The following is a 12,785-nucleotide window of genomic DNA, read 5'->3' as shown; positions in this document are numbered from 1 at the left end:
TGGAGTTGATTGTTGTTTTTTTGTAAAGGTGTGGAGGCTGAGCGCAGATCTCGATGGGATCGATGGGGCCTGACAAGAGGGAGGCGAGACAAGACAGTATCACAGCCTGACATACCAACAACAATCTCCAGAGAAAATAGTTCCCTACGTTCACGCCAGTACTCCAAACTGGCATCTGGTAAGTCACACAAGAGTGTATAGAGACTGTGATAGCATTGTGTCAAGGGTAAGGCATGACAACCTTAAGCAACAGTTTGACATTTTGGGAGATATGATTAATTGTTTTCTTCTTGAGAGTTAGATAAGAAGCAGCCAGCAGGCACTTAGCTTCCCTTAGCAGAAAGAGTTGAGACAGGGACAAACCGCTCGCGCAGCTCTGCTCAACAACCTGTAAAACCACAACATGTAGTTTTTACTCATTTTTCTTTTTCTTTTTTGCAGATCAAACAAATGACATATAACACTAGTGTTAGCAAGTTAAGCTATCTGACTGCTGGCTGTACCTTCATATTTAACGTATATGAAAGGTGCTAATCCCTTAATCATTTAACCAATAACAATAACACATAGATTTTATGTCAACATCAGTAGAAACAAAGCATTTGATTGAAAAATGGGATAATGTGTGAGAAGAACACAAAGACAAAGATTCCTAGCTGATCCTAGGCAAAAAAAAGCTATGTTGTGGTTCCAGTAATGCTGGTGTTAACCATCACTGGGTTCAGTAAATCATAACTTTTGACCTATCAATATTCTGTATCATAAGAAATGATTTAAGTGGTGTAACCCATTTTGCTCCCAGATTTCCCTCCAGTATTCCACATCAAGCTTAGAGATCATGTCCTGCTAGAGGGGGATCCAGTCACACTCAGCTGTCTGCCAGCAGGCAGCCCCCACCCAAACATCACCTGGATGAAAGGTAAGGATGAAGTAATAATGGAAATGAGGCAGTATTACCTAACTGATGGTCTCACAGATGGATGGTCAAAATCACTTTACTTGCTAATTACAGTAATTTACATAATTATTCCTGGGTGCATGAGTGCAGAGACATAATGATGGCTTACACTGTATCTCGCTGTATACTTACATATAGTACCATGACAACAGAAGTTGCATACAGTGCAAATAAATAGTACAGAGAAGTTTTAAGGTCATGCCTTAAGTTGGGTTGAAAAACACTAAATAAAGCATTACTTGTGTGACTTAAGTATTCATTGTTATGACCCATTTTACGCATATGTTTCCTCAGATAAGAAGCCCCTGGAGATTGATGCAAGGATGAACATGATCGCCTGCCCTGATGGCCGCCAACTACTGATGATCATGCAGACCACCAAAAAGGATGCAGGGGTCTATGAATGTGTTGCTACAAACCCCCTAGCCTCTGTGTCCAGCTCTTGCACAATATCTCTTGCCCGTAAGAACTGAGACATCACTTTTATGTCAGTCTGTAAGGAGCAGTAAACCTTGTTAGTCCTATATACAACAGGCAGTATATATTAATGTTTTATACATAAATAAAAATACAGTATTAAATATTGTTAGTCTATTATTGACAATAGAGAGGCTGGGAATAACTGGAGGGACTGAAAAAGCCCAAGGACGGACGATATGTATGTCACACCGATACATTTATTTTTTCAGGTCTGCCCAATCGTCCTGGGACCCCTGAAATACCTCAGAAGTACAACAACACAGCCTTGGTTCTGTGGAGGCCCTCAGACACCATGGCCCCTTGCACATACTCTCTGGAGAGAAAAGCAGAGGGTCAGTGTTTCCTAACAATTTGTTAATGTTATATTCCCTTTTTTAGACAGATGACTACATTGAACCCCATGGATATTTTTTACTCTTATTCTTACTTACTCTTTTCAAAGAGTTACATAGATCCAAGCATAATGGGGTGCCAAACCATATGCTGTGGGTTGCAGAGACCCTCAAGCTATGGGAAGATGAAGACTCAGCTGTGACCACATTTATATATACTGTAGATATACAGGTATAGATTTTCACTGTGCAACACCCACTTACATAATCAACAATTTCAATTCAATTCAATTTTATTTGTATAGCGCCAATTCATAACAGAAGTTATGGCAAGGCAACATCAATAATACAAATTATCTTTTATGGTTGCTATGGCAACATGTGGGACATGGCATACAGTAGGGAAGTAGTGAACTCTATGTTTATGGCAGATTGAATTTTACAACCTGAACCATAAATACAGCATTGCAGCCTTGAACCCACATTTAACCAAATGGTCATACTGATCTTATTTTTACTCCCCAGGTGAGACCAACTGGTTGATCATGGCTACAGGGGTGGCAGACTGTTATTACAATGTGGTTGACTTGCCAGCAGGGGGAGCCTTCAGGTTTAGGGTGGCATGTGTCAATAAAGCTGGCCAGGGCCCCTACAGCAACCTCTCAGAAGTAATAAGCATGGATGTTTCAGGTATGTATTATCTTAATATCTTTATGTTTACTTTAGATTAGGCTGTCAAATTTACATAAAATTCCTTTTTATGTACTGAATTGATGTATGTCATGAGACAATGTACATTAAAATTATTTATCCTATTTGGGCAATGTTTTAGTTGTAGATCACCACATTGCAAATATATCAAGTCTTTGAGGTGTATCCTCTCCTTGTCTTTCATTAGAACCAGCTAAATCCAGTGCTCCAGTAGTAGTCAAGACTGTCCCTGCAACTTCACCTCCTGCCCCCGTGGTGATGATGTCATCCATGAAAGTGCCTCCCATTAAACCAGCTCCTAGTAAATCCACTACAGTAACGCCTGCCCCACCCTCAGCGCCAGCGCCAGCACCGGCGTCTGCTCCTGCTCCTGCTCCTGCTCCATCTGTGGCTAAATCTGCTTCTCCAGTAACCATCAAACCCACTGTGCAGGTCACTCCACCCGTTAGTACAGCCCCCTCAGAAAAAGCTCCTGTTCAGACCACCACAGCTGTCCAAGCTACACCAGCAAAAGCCAAGACCACCATTAGCATCAGTGTGAGCAAACCCCAAACAAAACTGGCACTTCCCCCTGTTGTCCCACCCAAACCTCAGAGTCCTGTAAATCCAGTCCCCTCCATAACCAACAAACCACCTTCTCCTGTACCAGCACCTGCACCTGTCATTGGGAAACCTATTTCATCTGTTCCGATGTACGTGCCAGCTGCAACCACCCGCGTTACTCCACCTTCTCAATCTAGTACCACCCCGACAACCACCACCCCTTCAGTCACTCCAGTGACTATCTCACCACCCGTGGTGGTCGTGCAGAGCTTGACACCTCAGCTGCAAGGGGGAGACAACCGGGCTACCCCATCTGGACGGGTCACACCATCAGGACGGGTCACACCTTCGGGACGCAGGACGCCATTGGGCAAGCCTGGAGAGGGATCTCTGCGCCAGGGTGTTCCCCAGAAGCCTTACACCTTCATGGATGAGAAAGCAAGGTAATGACTATTGATGCAACCTGACTTAAATATAAAGAACCCATTTAAGCAAAACTAACTCTCTGCCTCCAAATGGCCAATAAAAAACTGTTTGCTTGTCATCTATGTCAGATTTGGGATTAGTAGCTGTACATAAGTACAGTTCTCTCTCTCTCTCTCTCTCTCTCTCTCTCTCTCTCTCTCTCTCTCTGTCTCTCTCTGCATTTTGTGCCTACATATAGCATTTGGAAAAGTAACCATTGACTTATTTTTTATCACACACAGGGGTCGGTTTGGGGTGATCCGTGAGTGCCGGGAAAACGCCACAGGCAACCTCTTCATGGCTAAGATCGTTCCATATGAAGCAAACAGCAAGCAGGAGGTGCTGCAGGAGTACGACATCCTCAAGTCTCTTCATCATGACAGAATCATGGCTCTGCATGAAGCTTACGTCACACCGCGCTACCTGGTTCTCATCTCTGAGTACTGCAGTGGGAAGGAGCTGCTCTTCAGCCTCATAGACAGGTGAAGCCAAACAGCTGTACTTGCTAAATTGGTTGTTTGTCTCATGTGAAATGTTCCTTGGTTTCTTGTTTAAAATAAACGAGGAGGATTTATTTAGAAATGCATCAATGAGCCATAAAACATTTTCCTGGTCCTCTCCTCTAATAAGCTGTTGGTGTGTTTCAGGTTCCGTTACTCAGAGGATGATGTGGTGACCTACATTGTGCAGATCCTCCAGGGTGTGGACTACCTCCATACCCGACGCATCCTCCACCTGGACATCAAGCCAGAGAACGTCATCGTCACCTACATGAACGTCATCAAGATCATTGACTTTGGCAGTTCTCAGACTTACAACCCTCTCTTCCTCAAGCAGTTCAGCCCTCCTATTGGAACACTGGAGTATATGTGTAAGAGTCCTGTTTTTCATAGACCACCGTAAATGTAACATTAAAGCTGTTCTAATCAATATTTTTATATTAAGAATTGATTAAATGACTGTGTGTAATGTGAACAGCGTGACAAACCCGCAGATGTAAATGTATCACTCGACTCTGCAAATTCCCTCAACTCTGTGAAGTGTTATATCTTCTTTCAGCTCATTGTTTTGGTTTTATGGCTGACAACTTTATACTTCCTGTACTGATAATTTAGTTAGTTTGTTGTAACTTTATTTACTCAGTAATTCTCTTTTAGATCAATATCTATTTTGCAAGACAGACCTGAGGACAAAGCACATATATATACCAGATTGTGACTAAAGCAATTATCATACAAAGACGCTAAATTAAAACTAAATTAAACACAAAAACAAATGTTATAAGACATATCAGAAAAAAGACCCTCAGACAAATTATTTTTATATATTTCTTTATCTTTATTCCAGTAATGGGGTAGATATTACAACAAATCATTGAATATAAATGTGTTCAGTGGATGTAACTGATGGTGTTAATTTAAGCCACGTAAAGGAGTAAAGCAGTTGAATTCACCTCATAATTGTTTTTCACAATATTTGTATATTTTGAACATTGGGGAAGTAAAAATAGTATTTTTGTACCTTTAAGTGTGCATTATGTTATCTTCAGTGTGAAAATTTATTAGGAAGAATGCTTTATGACGGAAAAAAATATCAAAGTTAAAAACTGTAAACTACTCTGTTGATTTGAATCTTTTTTTATTATTTATTCTATTTATACAGATCTTACTTTTGATGTAGGCTCTTTATGTAACTGTATTCTTAGTGGGCGCTCACTAGCTATGAAAACACAGGAGAACTATAACCTAAAACGATACGTTCACACATTTCCAAAAGCTACACATACCATCAAGTCATTACCTATAGAGAATCACAGGCAACAAACTAGTTTTTGTGGTATGAGGATCATTTTCAGATGTGACTAAAGTTCTGTGTAAACTAATGAACGCTGCACATTTTTTCTTTTCTACTCCTTGTAGCTCCAGAGATGTTGAAAGGGGATGTTGTGGGCCCTCCAGCTGACATCTGGAGCGTGGGCGTATTGACTTTCATCATGTGAGTACTGCTTTCACAGCTTCCACCCAGCAAGCCCTCTTTAAATAGAAATGTAATGGTGTTTTTATATAAAATGAGGTTGATGATTGAAAATTAGCATTTGGAATTTCAGGTCTTTTCCATATACTGTAATTGTACATGGTGTCGACATCTTACTGCACTTGTACTACTGATTTCATTCACAACTAAACCAATGAATCAACTTAGCCTTTTATTGTGCATGGTTGATCTGTTTTAGGGGTATGAACTCTCTTTCCCCCTGATTTCCCAGGTTGAGCGGCAAGTCACCTTTCATTGAAAATGATCCTCAGGAGACTGAAGCCAGGATCCAGGCGGCAAAGTTTGACCTCTCTAAGCTCTACCAGAATGTGTCCCAAAGTGCCTCTCTGTTTCTTAAAAAGATTCTCTGTAGCTACCCTTGGTAAGCCGACATTAGTCTTTTTTTGTAATTTCCATATTGTAGAAAATTTACTACACTTACTACACCACATCCATTTATGTGGCTCATTTTGTTTTTTAAGTCTCTCTAAAATCTTTAACATACTTGGCTCCTCACTGTCTGGTCTTCAACAGGGCCCGTCCTTCCATTAAGGACTGCTTCAGTAACTCCTGGCTTCAAGATGCCTACCTGATGCGCCTTCGTAGGCAGACTCTCACCTTTACAACTACCCGTCTCAAGGAATTCTTGGCCGACCAGCAGCGCAGGCGAGAGGAGGTGGCCACCAAGCACAAAGTTCTCCTGCGGTCCTACCAGAGCTCGCCACAAACCCCCACCAGCCCCGCCACACCAAATGTGCCAACCTCACCCACCACACCTGTCACCCAATGAAAACAGGCTTCCAAACACCAGATGGCGGGACTTTAAGACAAGACTTTGGGCCGCGAGGTGGGGTGGTCCCTTCAGGTTTGAGTTGTTGAACTTGGTCGGAAGGGGAAAAAGAAAACTCAAGAAACCAGCAGTGGCTGTGGTCTACAGAGACGTCACTTCTCTTTCTTTTCTGGTTCTGAAGGAGGATCTAAAAGAAAGGGAACTCTTACAGTTACAAGAGCCTGGCTGCGTTTTTTTTTTTAAATGGTGGACCTTGTTCATGCAAGGCAGGATGTTGTCTTCAAGTTAGTACCTCAAGGTTTGTAACTTTGCATACATTTTGGATAAATTACTTCCTTTCTTACTGTCAACTCTACAGTGATTAGAGGGGACACAAATGAATACATTGTAGTAACCCACCATTAAAGGCCTAAAATTGCTGTAATAGAGTTTTGATGTTGAAAGTATTGTTTCATTTAAGTACAAGCTATTCACGAGATTCCACAATAACAAGTACTTAGCACAATTTCAAAATAAGGCGTGCTAAAACAATTGCAACACCTCTACTTAATCAGTCTATAGTCTTATATTCAAATGTTTCCTGACCAGAAGTTCATTCTATAATGTCTAATCCTGTGTCCTTGATTAAGGACAGCCTAGCCTGACGCTAAATATTGCTCTCCATAAACTTAATCCAGATTGAATTGAAGCAGTTAATTGTGCTACAGTACCTAAGTTTTTATACTGCTGTAGCATCTCAGTGATTGTCAAGATTGTAGCAGTTCCAGTTAAAGTTCCTTTCTTGTTTTGAGTTTTAAAAGAAATTATATTCAGAGTTCAGAGGATACATTGGAGGATTCTCTACAAGGGCTATTAGAAAAGCATTCTTAGAATCAGCACACATTTCTTCCCTGATGGTACAAAATAGTATAGTAATGATTCTCTCATTGTCAAAAGCATTATATATTTATTCAAATTTGTTATAAGATCATTATTTCTGCTCCGAGTGATGATATGGACGGCATAAGTGGCTCCATGCAGGACTGACACTGTGTGGGCTGCTTGGCAGGCACTAGTTCCTTCACCACAAATATGCTTACAACCACTGCATTGGCTTCCAGATGAACTAAACTCTTCCACTCAGCCCCAGTGTAAAGGATCCAGGTTGATTAGCCACGTAGAGATATTTACACTCATCTCTGAGTTTACTAAAATGAGGTTTACAAGTTATTCATAGTATGCTTAGACTGTGCATACAAAACTTTGCCTGAGATCATCATTAAATGTAAGATTATTCAGGGGGTTAGTGGGAAACCGAATCGCTTTAACAACCCACTGGTGATACTGGGGTGCCTCCAAGTGCCCTTAACCAGTTAGCATTAGTCAGCATAAAAAAATAGCCTCTGTAATTCATTGAAAAAGGATGTTTATTGAGATGTTGTTGAGTGTATGAGTTCTTATTTTAGCTGTAATTTTTAATTGCTAACAGCTACTGCTTTGAAAAACAAAGGTTTTGCTTTATTTGGTTTTTATAAATTACGGTTTTTAAATGGCAGAACTTTTTATAAATAAAGCAAAGTAAGATTTAAAATGGTTATAATTAGCATTATATTTCACATAAATTATTATTTATATATTCCCTTAATTAAGTGTCACACACCTTTTTGGTTTCCAGCTCATAGGACACTGTGTGCAGTGATCAAAACATAAAATCAATACATATGCAACACTGCAGCAGACTGTACAAAACATGACATCATAAATTCTAGGAAATATTTAATTAATTTGTAAATAGGAGACACTTTCTCCGTATTCCATGTTCTATATTTGAGATGAGATATATTTAGGTATGTACCTCTTAATAAATAAAATAACATAAATAAAAAGAGGTATTTGTTGATCATCAAGAAAATGTAAATGAGAGTATAAATTATCCTAAACTAAACAATTACAAAATGGATAAATTCTAATTATATATTTTAATCTATTTTTTTGCATAAAACACATAATTTCTAGGTACAATAGTGAAGACTGCAATTGGACACATACTGACATTTGTCCCTTGGTTAGACTGAAAGTTGAATACGACTCTGGTGTTTTGGTGTTTAAAGATTATTTATGTTCTCACTTTAGTTATATGCAAAGGGATTACTGATATGAGTAAAAAAAACTATTTGGTTTGCAGTATAGTCTGTTTCCAAATATGTCGTTATCCCCCTTTTGTCCAAGGATGGTTCATCCTAACGTTGGTCAGTTCCAATATATTTTTCTTTAACATTGCACTGGCCATAAATCGGGGATTCACTGATCATTTGTCCTCATTACTTTATGGTAAATAAATGGCTAAGTTGTATTGTTTCTTTCATTTTGCTTTGCCTTGTGAGGGCAAATTCAGTTTTAAGACCAGCATGTGATACTTTTGCACAAATGTCAGATTTTTGATCATTTTGCCGTCACATGTATTGATATCAAGTACAGATTTGCACACTTAACACACAAAGCGTACTTTCTGTTTTATTTAAAGAAAGTATGAAGGAATCACAAACAGATGCTGATGAGTCTTTCACAAGGATATCACATAAAGCTGCATCACACATCCTGCAACTTCATGACTCGTTTAATTTGTGTATTGACTGACAGAGATCGTTGGTAATTCTATGAAATTATTTTACTAATTCTACATATTCTAATGCTATTGCTAGATAAATACTGCCCTTTTCTGCAGCTCTTTGTCTTTTTGGCTCAGTCATTTTTCCTATGCATAGTAGAAGTTAATCACAGAGGGCGTTGTTTTAAACCCGAAGGACAACATGCAAGATCAGCATGAGAATGCAACGTTGCATTCAATTCTAAACGTTTGTGCAATATATCATGTTCTTTAATCATATAAAATGAAATACAAACAGGGTTTTGAAAAAGATGTTGAACGCTCCACATTTTGTATTAAGATCCTCTGCCGTATTTTGTGGAATGTGTTGCAGTGCCTCGTGATGGATATTAGACCCACAGAGAAAATAGTTTGTTAAATGAATGATAAGTTCTTTATTTTGATTATATGAATGTGACTGCTTCGTGTGTGTTTCAGCAATTTGTTTATTTATTGAGTGACTGTATTTGTTATAGCTTCTGCTTTTTATTTTGTGAAATTTCTGAATCTGGCATGGAAAAGGCATGACAGCTGTTAAGGCTATGAACAATAAACGAAATATGACAAATAAATGAACACAATGGGGCACTTCCTTTTTACTGTGGATGACAATGAGGTAGGTAAAGTGTTAAAGTCGAGTTAGATATAGAATTGGTACGAACTTACTATTAACCATTCTTGAATTTGCTATATTTAAAAGGTTGCTAACTGCACTGTTTCCTGCTTGTAGCTGATTAACACTAAAGATTTGACTGAAGTGTTTCCACCTTAACAAAATAGCACAGTTGGGTCATCATTCTATGCTACTGATTTTATGATACTGCCAAAGCCCACTCCCCTCCATATGTCCCGAAAGACGAACAATTATGTGTGTATTTTCACCGGGGACGACTCACATTACAACCACGAACAAAACTATTAACTGCTCCAAGCATTCTCAGGAGTATTTAATATGAAGGCTTTATAAGGATGGGAAAGGATCTCTGTAACATTTGTTGCACATCTTCAATCAGTCTTGTCATGCTTCCAAAGAAGGAAAGGGGAACGTCTGTGTAATGGGTCGTTCGCCATGATCCTTGAGGGCCTAAAAGGCTCCTCCGTTAGATATAAAGCAGGAAGTATTTTAGGATTGCTGACTCTGGAGTGGATGTGAAGCAGAGAGCAGCTTCGACAGGATCTCAGAGGTAAGAAATTAGATGTTATGTTGTAAAGGAAAGAAACTGCTGGTATAGTAAATGTGTATTAATTCATTTGTAAAAAATCAGTTCCTAATTGTTCTTTTCCTGTGATCAGAGGCCTTTTTCACACAATACATTTTGACATGTTGGTAGAAAAAGCACATGTGTAAAAACTGTAATTAATGATGGCTGAACTGCATTTAGCTGCTTCAGTTTCGGAGTCTGTCATACCTTACTGGGACACTTAAATAAAACAGAGCCATCATTAATCTTATAACCTGTGCTTTCACCTCTATGAGAAGTCAAAATATATGCAGTGGAAAAAGCCTTTTGGATATCAAATAGATTTTCAGCTAACTTGCTCTAAGAGTAGTGCTCTAACCACTGCAGATGTCCAAAGCGAAGGCTGCACCTCCTCCTGGGTGCACTCTGAATATCAGCGACCCTCAGGTCCAGGAGGCTGCTATCCGAATCCAAGCCTCGTATCGCGGACACAGGTACCAAAATATCTAATGTCTGTTGGCATCACCGACATTCAAGTGCCCTATGAGCAGAGTTCATGTAATCATGCAAGGCTTAAGTATGCTTTAAACAAAGTGCTTGTTGGACCATTTCACAGCATCCGAAACCCTCTTACCCCCCCCCCCCCCCCCACACCTATCCGGTGTTGGAAGTTGGGAGGGACTAAATCCGACTATTTTTGTACCTTTCTGAAACTGACATGAAGCATGTCCACTCAAGGGAGTCACTGGCTAGGTGTGCCGAAATCAGATAGTATGGTGTATAAAGTATGATCTATTTCTTCATTTTTTACATAACTACATCTGTTGAGTACAGCACAGCAAATGCTTTTGAAAGGAGATGAGACATGTGCACGGTTATCTCCATTTAAACTATTATAATATACCTCAGGTATATAGAGCAGGTATAAACACTTTTACACTTCCTTTGCACAACACTTTGTATAAACTAATACATTTAAAGCATACTGAATTACCATTTTCAAACGGCTTGTGTAGTGAAATCTCACGTTACTGCGTTTCTCTTATAGGTCGCGTAAAGAACTGCGAGAGAAAGGCCCTCCCAAGATCCTGCAGGAGCTCAAAGATGTGGTTCTTGTTGAGGGCAGCGCTGCGAAGCTGGAGTGCAGAGTTAGTGCATTCCCAGACCCTTTCATCGTCTGGTACAAGGACGGCAAAGAGCTGAAGGATGGACCCAAGTACCGCTATGTTTTTGAAGACCCAGATTTTGTGGCGCTCGTGGTCCTGGATGGGGTCCTGGCTGATTTGGGAAAATACAGTGTTACCATTAAAAATCCATTTGGACAGACAAGTGGATCTGCCTGTATTTTAGTGGAAGGTGTGTACCTTTGGATGGAGAAAGGCTAGCTGTATCCACTGGTTTCTAAACTCTGTGCTTAGCTAAGCTAACCAGCTGCTGGCTGTATTTACAGGAAGGATATGAGAGTGCTGTTTAGTAGTTGTGGATGTCATGATGCAAATTTTTCCTCCTGCTCAAAACTTTGTCAGACTTCCCTCTACTCTGTTCCTCTTATGATTTCTGTAGAACTTTATCTTTAAGGCAAACTTAAGCCATGTGACTGAATATTTGTGTCATGCTTTCCCCAGTCCCTGCTAAGGTTTCTAAAGGCCCAGACAACATTAAGGCCAAGAGAGGAACAACCGTGGTGCTCAAGGCGAATATAAGCGGGGAGCCCCCTCCAGATGTCGCCTGGCTCAAAGATGGAGATGACATTGAAGAAGACGACAGGTAGGCGTCCGTAGAGATTGAACTGGGAGGGATTGCTGTATTATTTTCTATCTGTATGTTAACAACGCTGTAACAAACGGTGCTGACAAAGATGCTTCAATTGTCTTTCAGGGTATTCTTCGACATCGGAGACACCAACACAATCTTGACCATCAAAAATGCAAAGCTCTCTGACGCTGGCAAGTATGAGGTGTTTGTGGAGAACAATCTGGGCACGGATCAGTCGTTTGCTCGCGTCGACATCCTCTGATGCAACGTCTCAGCTACGCCAAAGCTAACGCGACGTCTCTTATAATCAATCCAACTGACAATATACTGTATTCATGCTGCGTTCCAAGCTGTACATAACTTCAATCATGCTCATAATAAAAAGCAGGTTAAAACATTTGTATTGTTCAATGTGTAATATTTGTTTCTGATACAAATGGTTAAAACAGTAGAGATTTATAATGAAAAAGGTGGACATGGATGTAATGAACTGTGTACAGTCAGAGGGTTTTATCATTATTATTTTTTTTGGTGCCAGCTGCCTTTAGCTATGATTTAGACGAATTACAGCCTAAAGCAGGCCTACTACCAAACTCACTTTACCACTCAGTTTTGTGTGGTGATTGTTTCCCCGATTGAAAGACCTTTTGTTAATGGGACATTCTTTTCCAGGTTAAATAAAGGCACAATAAGGGCCATCCTTGTCCTCTGTAAGTATGTCTGAAAGGTATGTGTACACATACAGGGGACTCTATTTAAGGATATTTAATTGAAGAGTATTTTCAGCACGATAGAAATAGACATCGACTAAAAACAAGGACAACAACAAAACAGAACAAAGATTGGGAAAATAAACATTTACACTATAACAACATATTTGGAAACAGACTATATATGAGTAGATAAAGGA

The 12,785-nt window shown here is 39.7% G+C and overlaps 2 protein-coding genes across 2 annotated transcripts in view; both read left to right on the top strand.

Annotated features, from left to right (window-relative positions):
* Positions 1–9,511, top strand: part of spegb (striated muscle enriched protein kinase b) — a 38,150-nt gene extending 28,639 nt beyond the window's left edge. The window contains exons 31-41 of the mRNA XM_051404227.1: positions 29–178; positions 803–919; positions 1,253–1,420; positions 1,648–1,770; positions 2,296–2,460; positions 2,669–3,467; positions 3,732–3,971; positions 4,137–4,360; positions 5,409–5,484; positions 5,756–5,905; positions 6,058–9,511. Coding sequence (XP_051260187.1) covers positions 29–178; positions 803–919; positions 1,253–1,420; positions 1,648–1,770; positions 2,296–2,460; positions 2,669–3,467; positions 3,732–3,971; positions 4,137–4,360; positions 5,409–5,484; positions 5,756–5,905; positions 6,058–6,313 — 2,468 coding nt within the window. The 3' untranslated portion in view covers positions 6,314–9,511. The remainder of the gene's footprint in view (positions 1–28; positions 179–802; positions 920–1,252; positions 1,421–1,647; positions 1,771–2,295; positions 2,461–2,668; positions 3,468–3,731; positions 3,972–4,136; positions 4,361–5,408; positions 5,485–5,755; positions 5,906–6,057) is intronic.
* Positions 9,512–10,026: 515 nt separating this feature from the next.
* LOC127365781 (SPEG neighbor protein-like) lies at positions 10,027–12,274 on the top strand. The gene is made up of 5 exons (XM_051404228.1): positions 10,027–10,123; positions 10,508–10,614; positions 11,169–11,476; positions 11,746–11,887; positions 11,999–12,274. The coding sequence occupies exons 2-5, from the start codon at positions 10,508–10,510 to the stop codon at positions 12,135–12,137; spliced, it is 696 nt and encodes a 231-aa protein (XP_051260188.1). The 5' UTR covers positions 10,027–10,123; the 3' UTR covers positions 12,138–12,274.
* The last annotated feature ends 511 nt before the right edge of the window (positions 12,275–12,785 follow it).

The sequence above is a fragment of the Dicentrarchus labrax genome, unplaced genomic scaffold (genome assembly GCF_905237075.1).
Source record: "Dicentrarchus labrax unplaced genomic scaffold, dlabrax2021, whole genome shotgun sequence".
NCBI lineage: Eukaryota > Metazoa > Chordata > Actinopteri > Moronidae > Dicentrarchus > Dicentrarchus labrax.
Note: the sequence above shows the minus strand (reverse complement) of the source record. Positions and strands in the feature narration are given on the sequence as shown.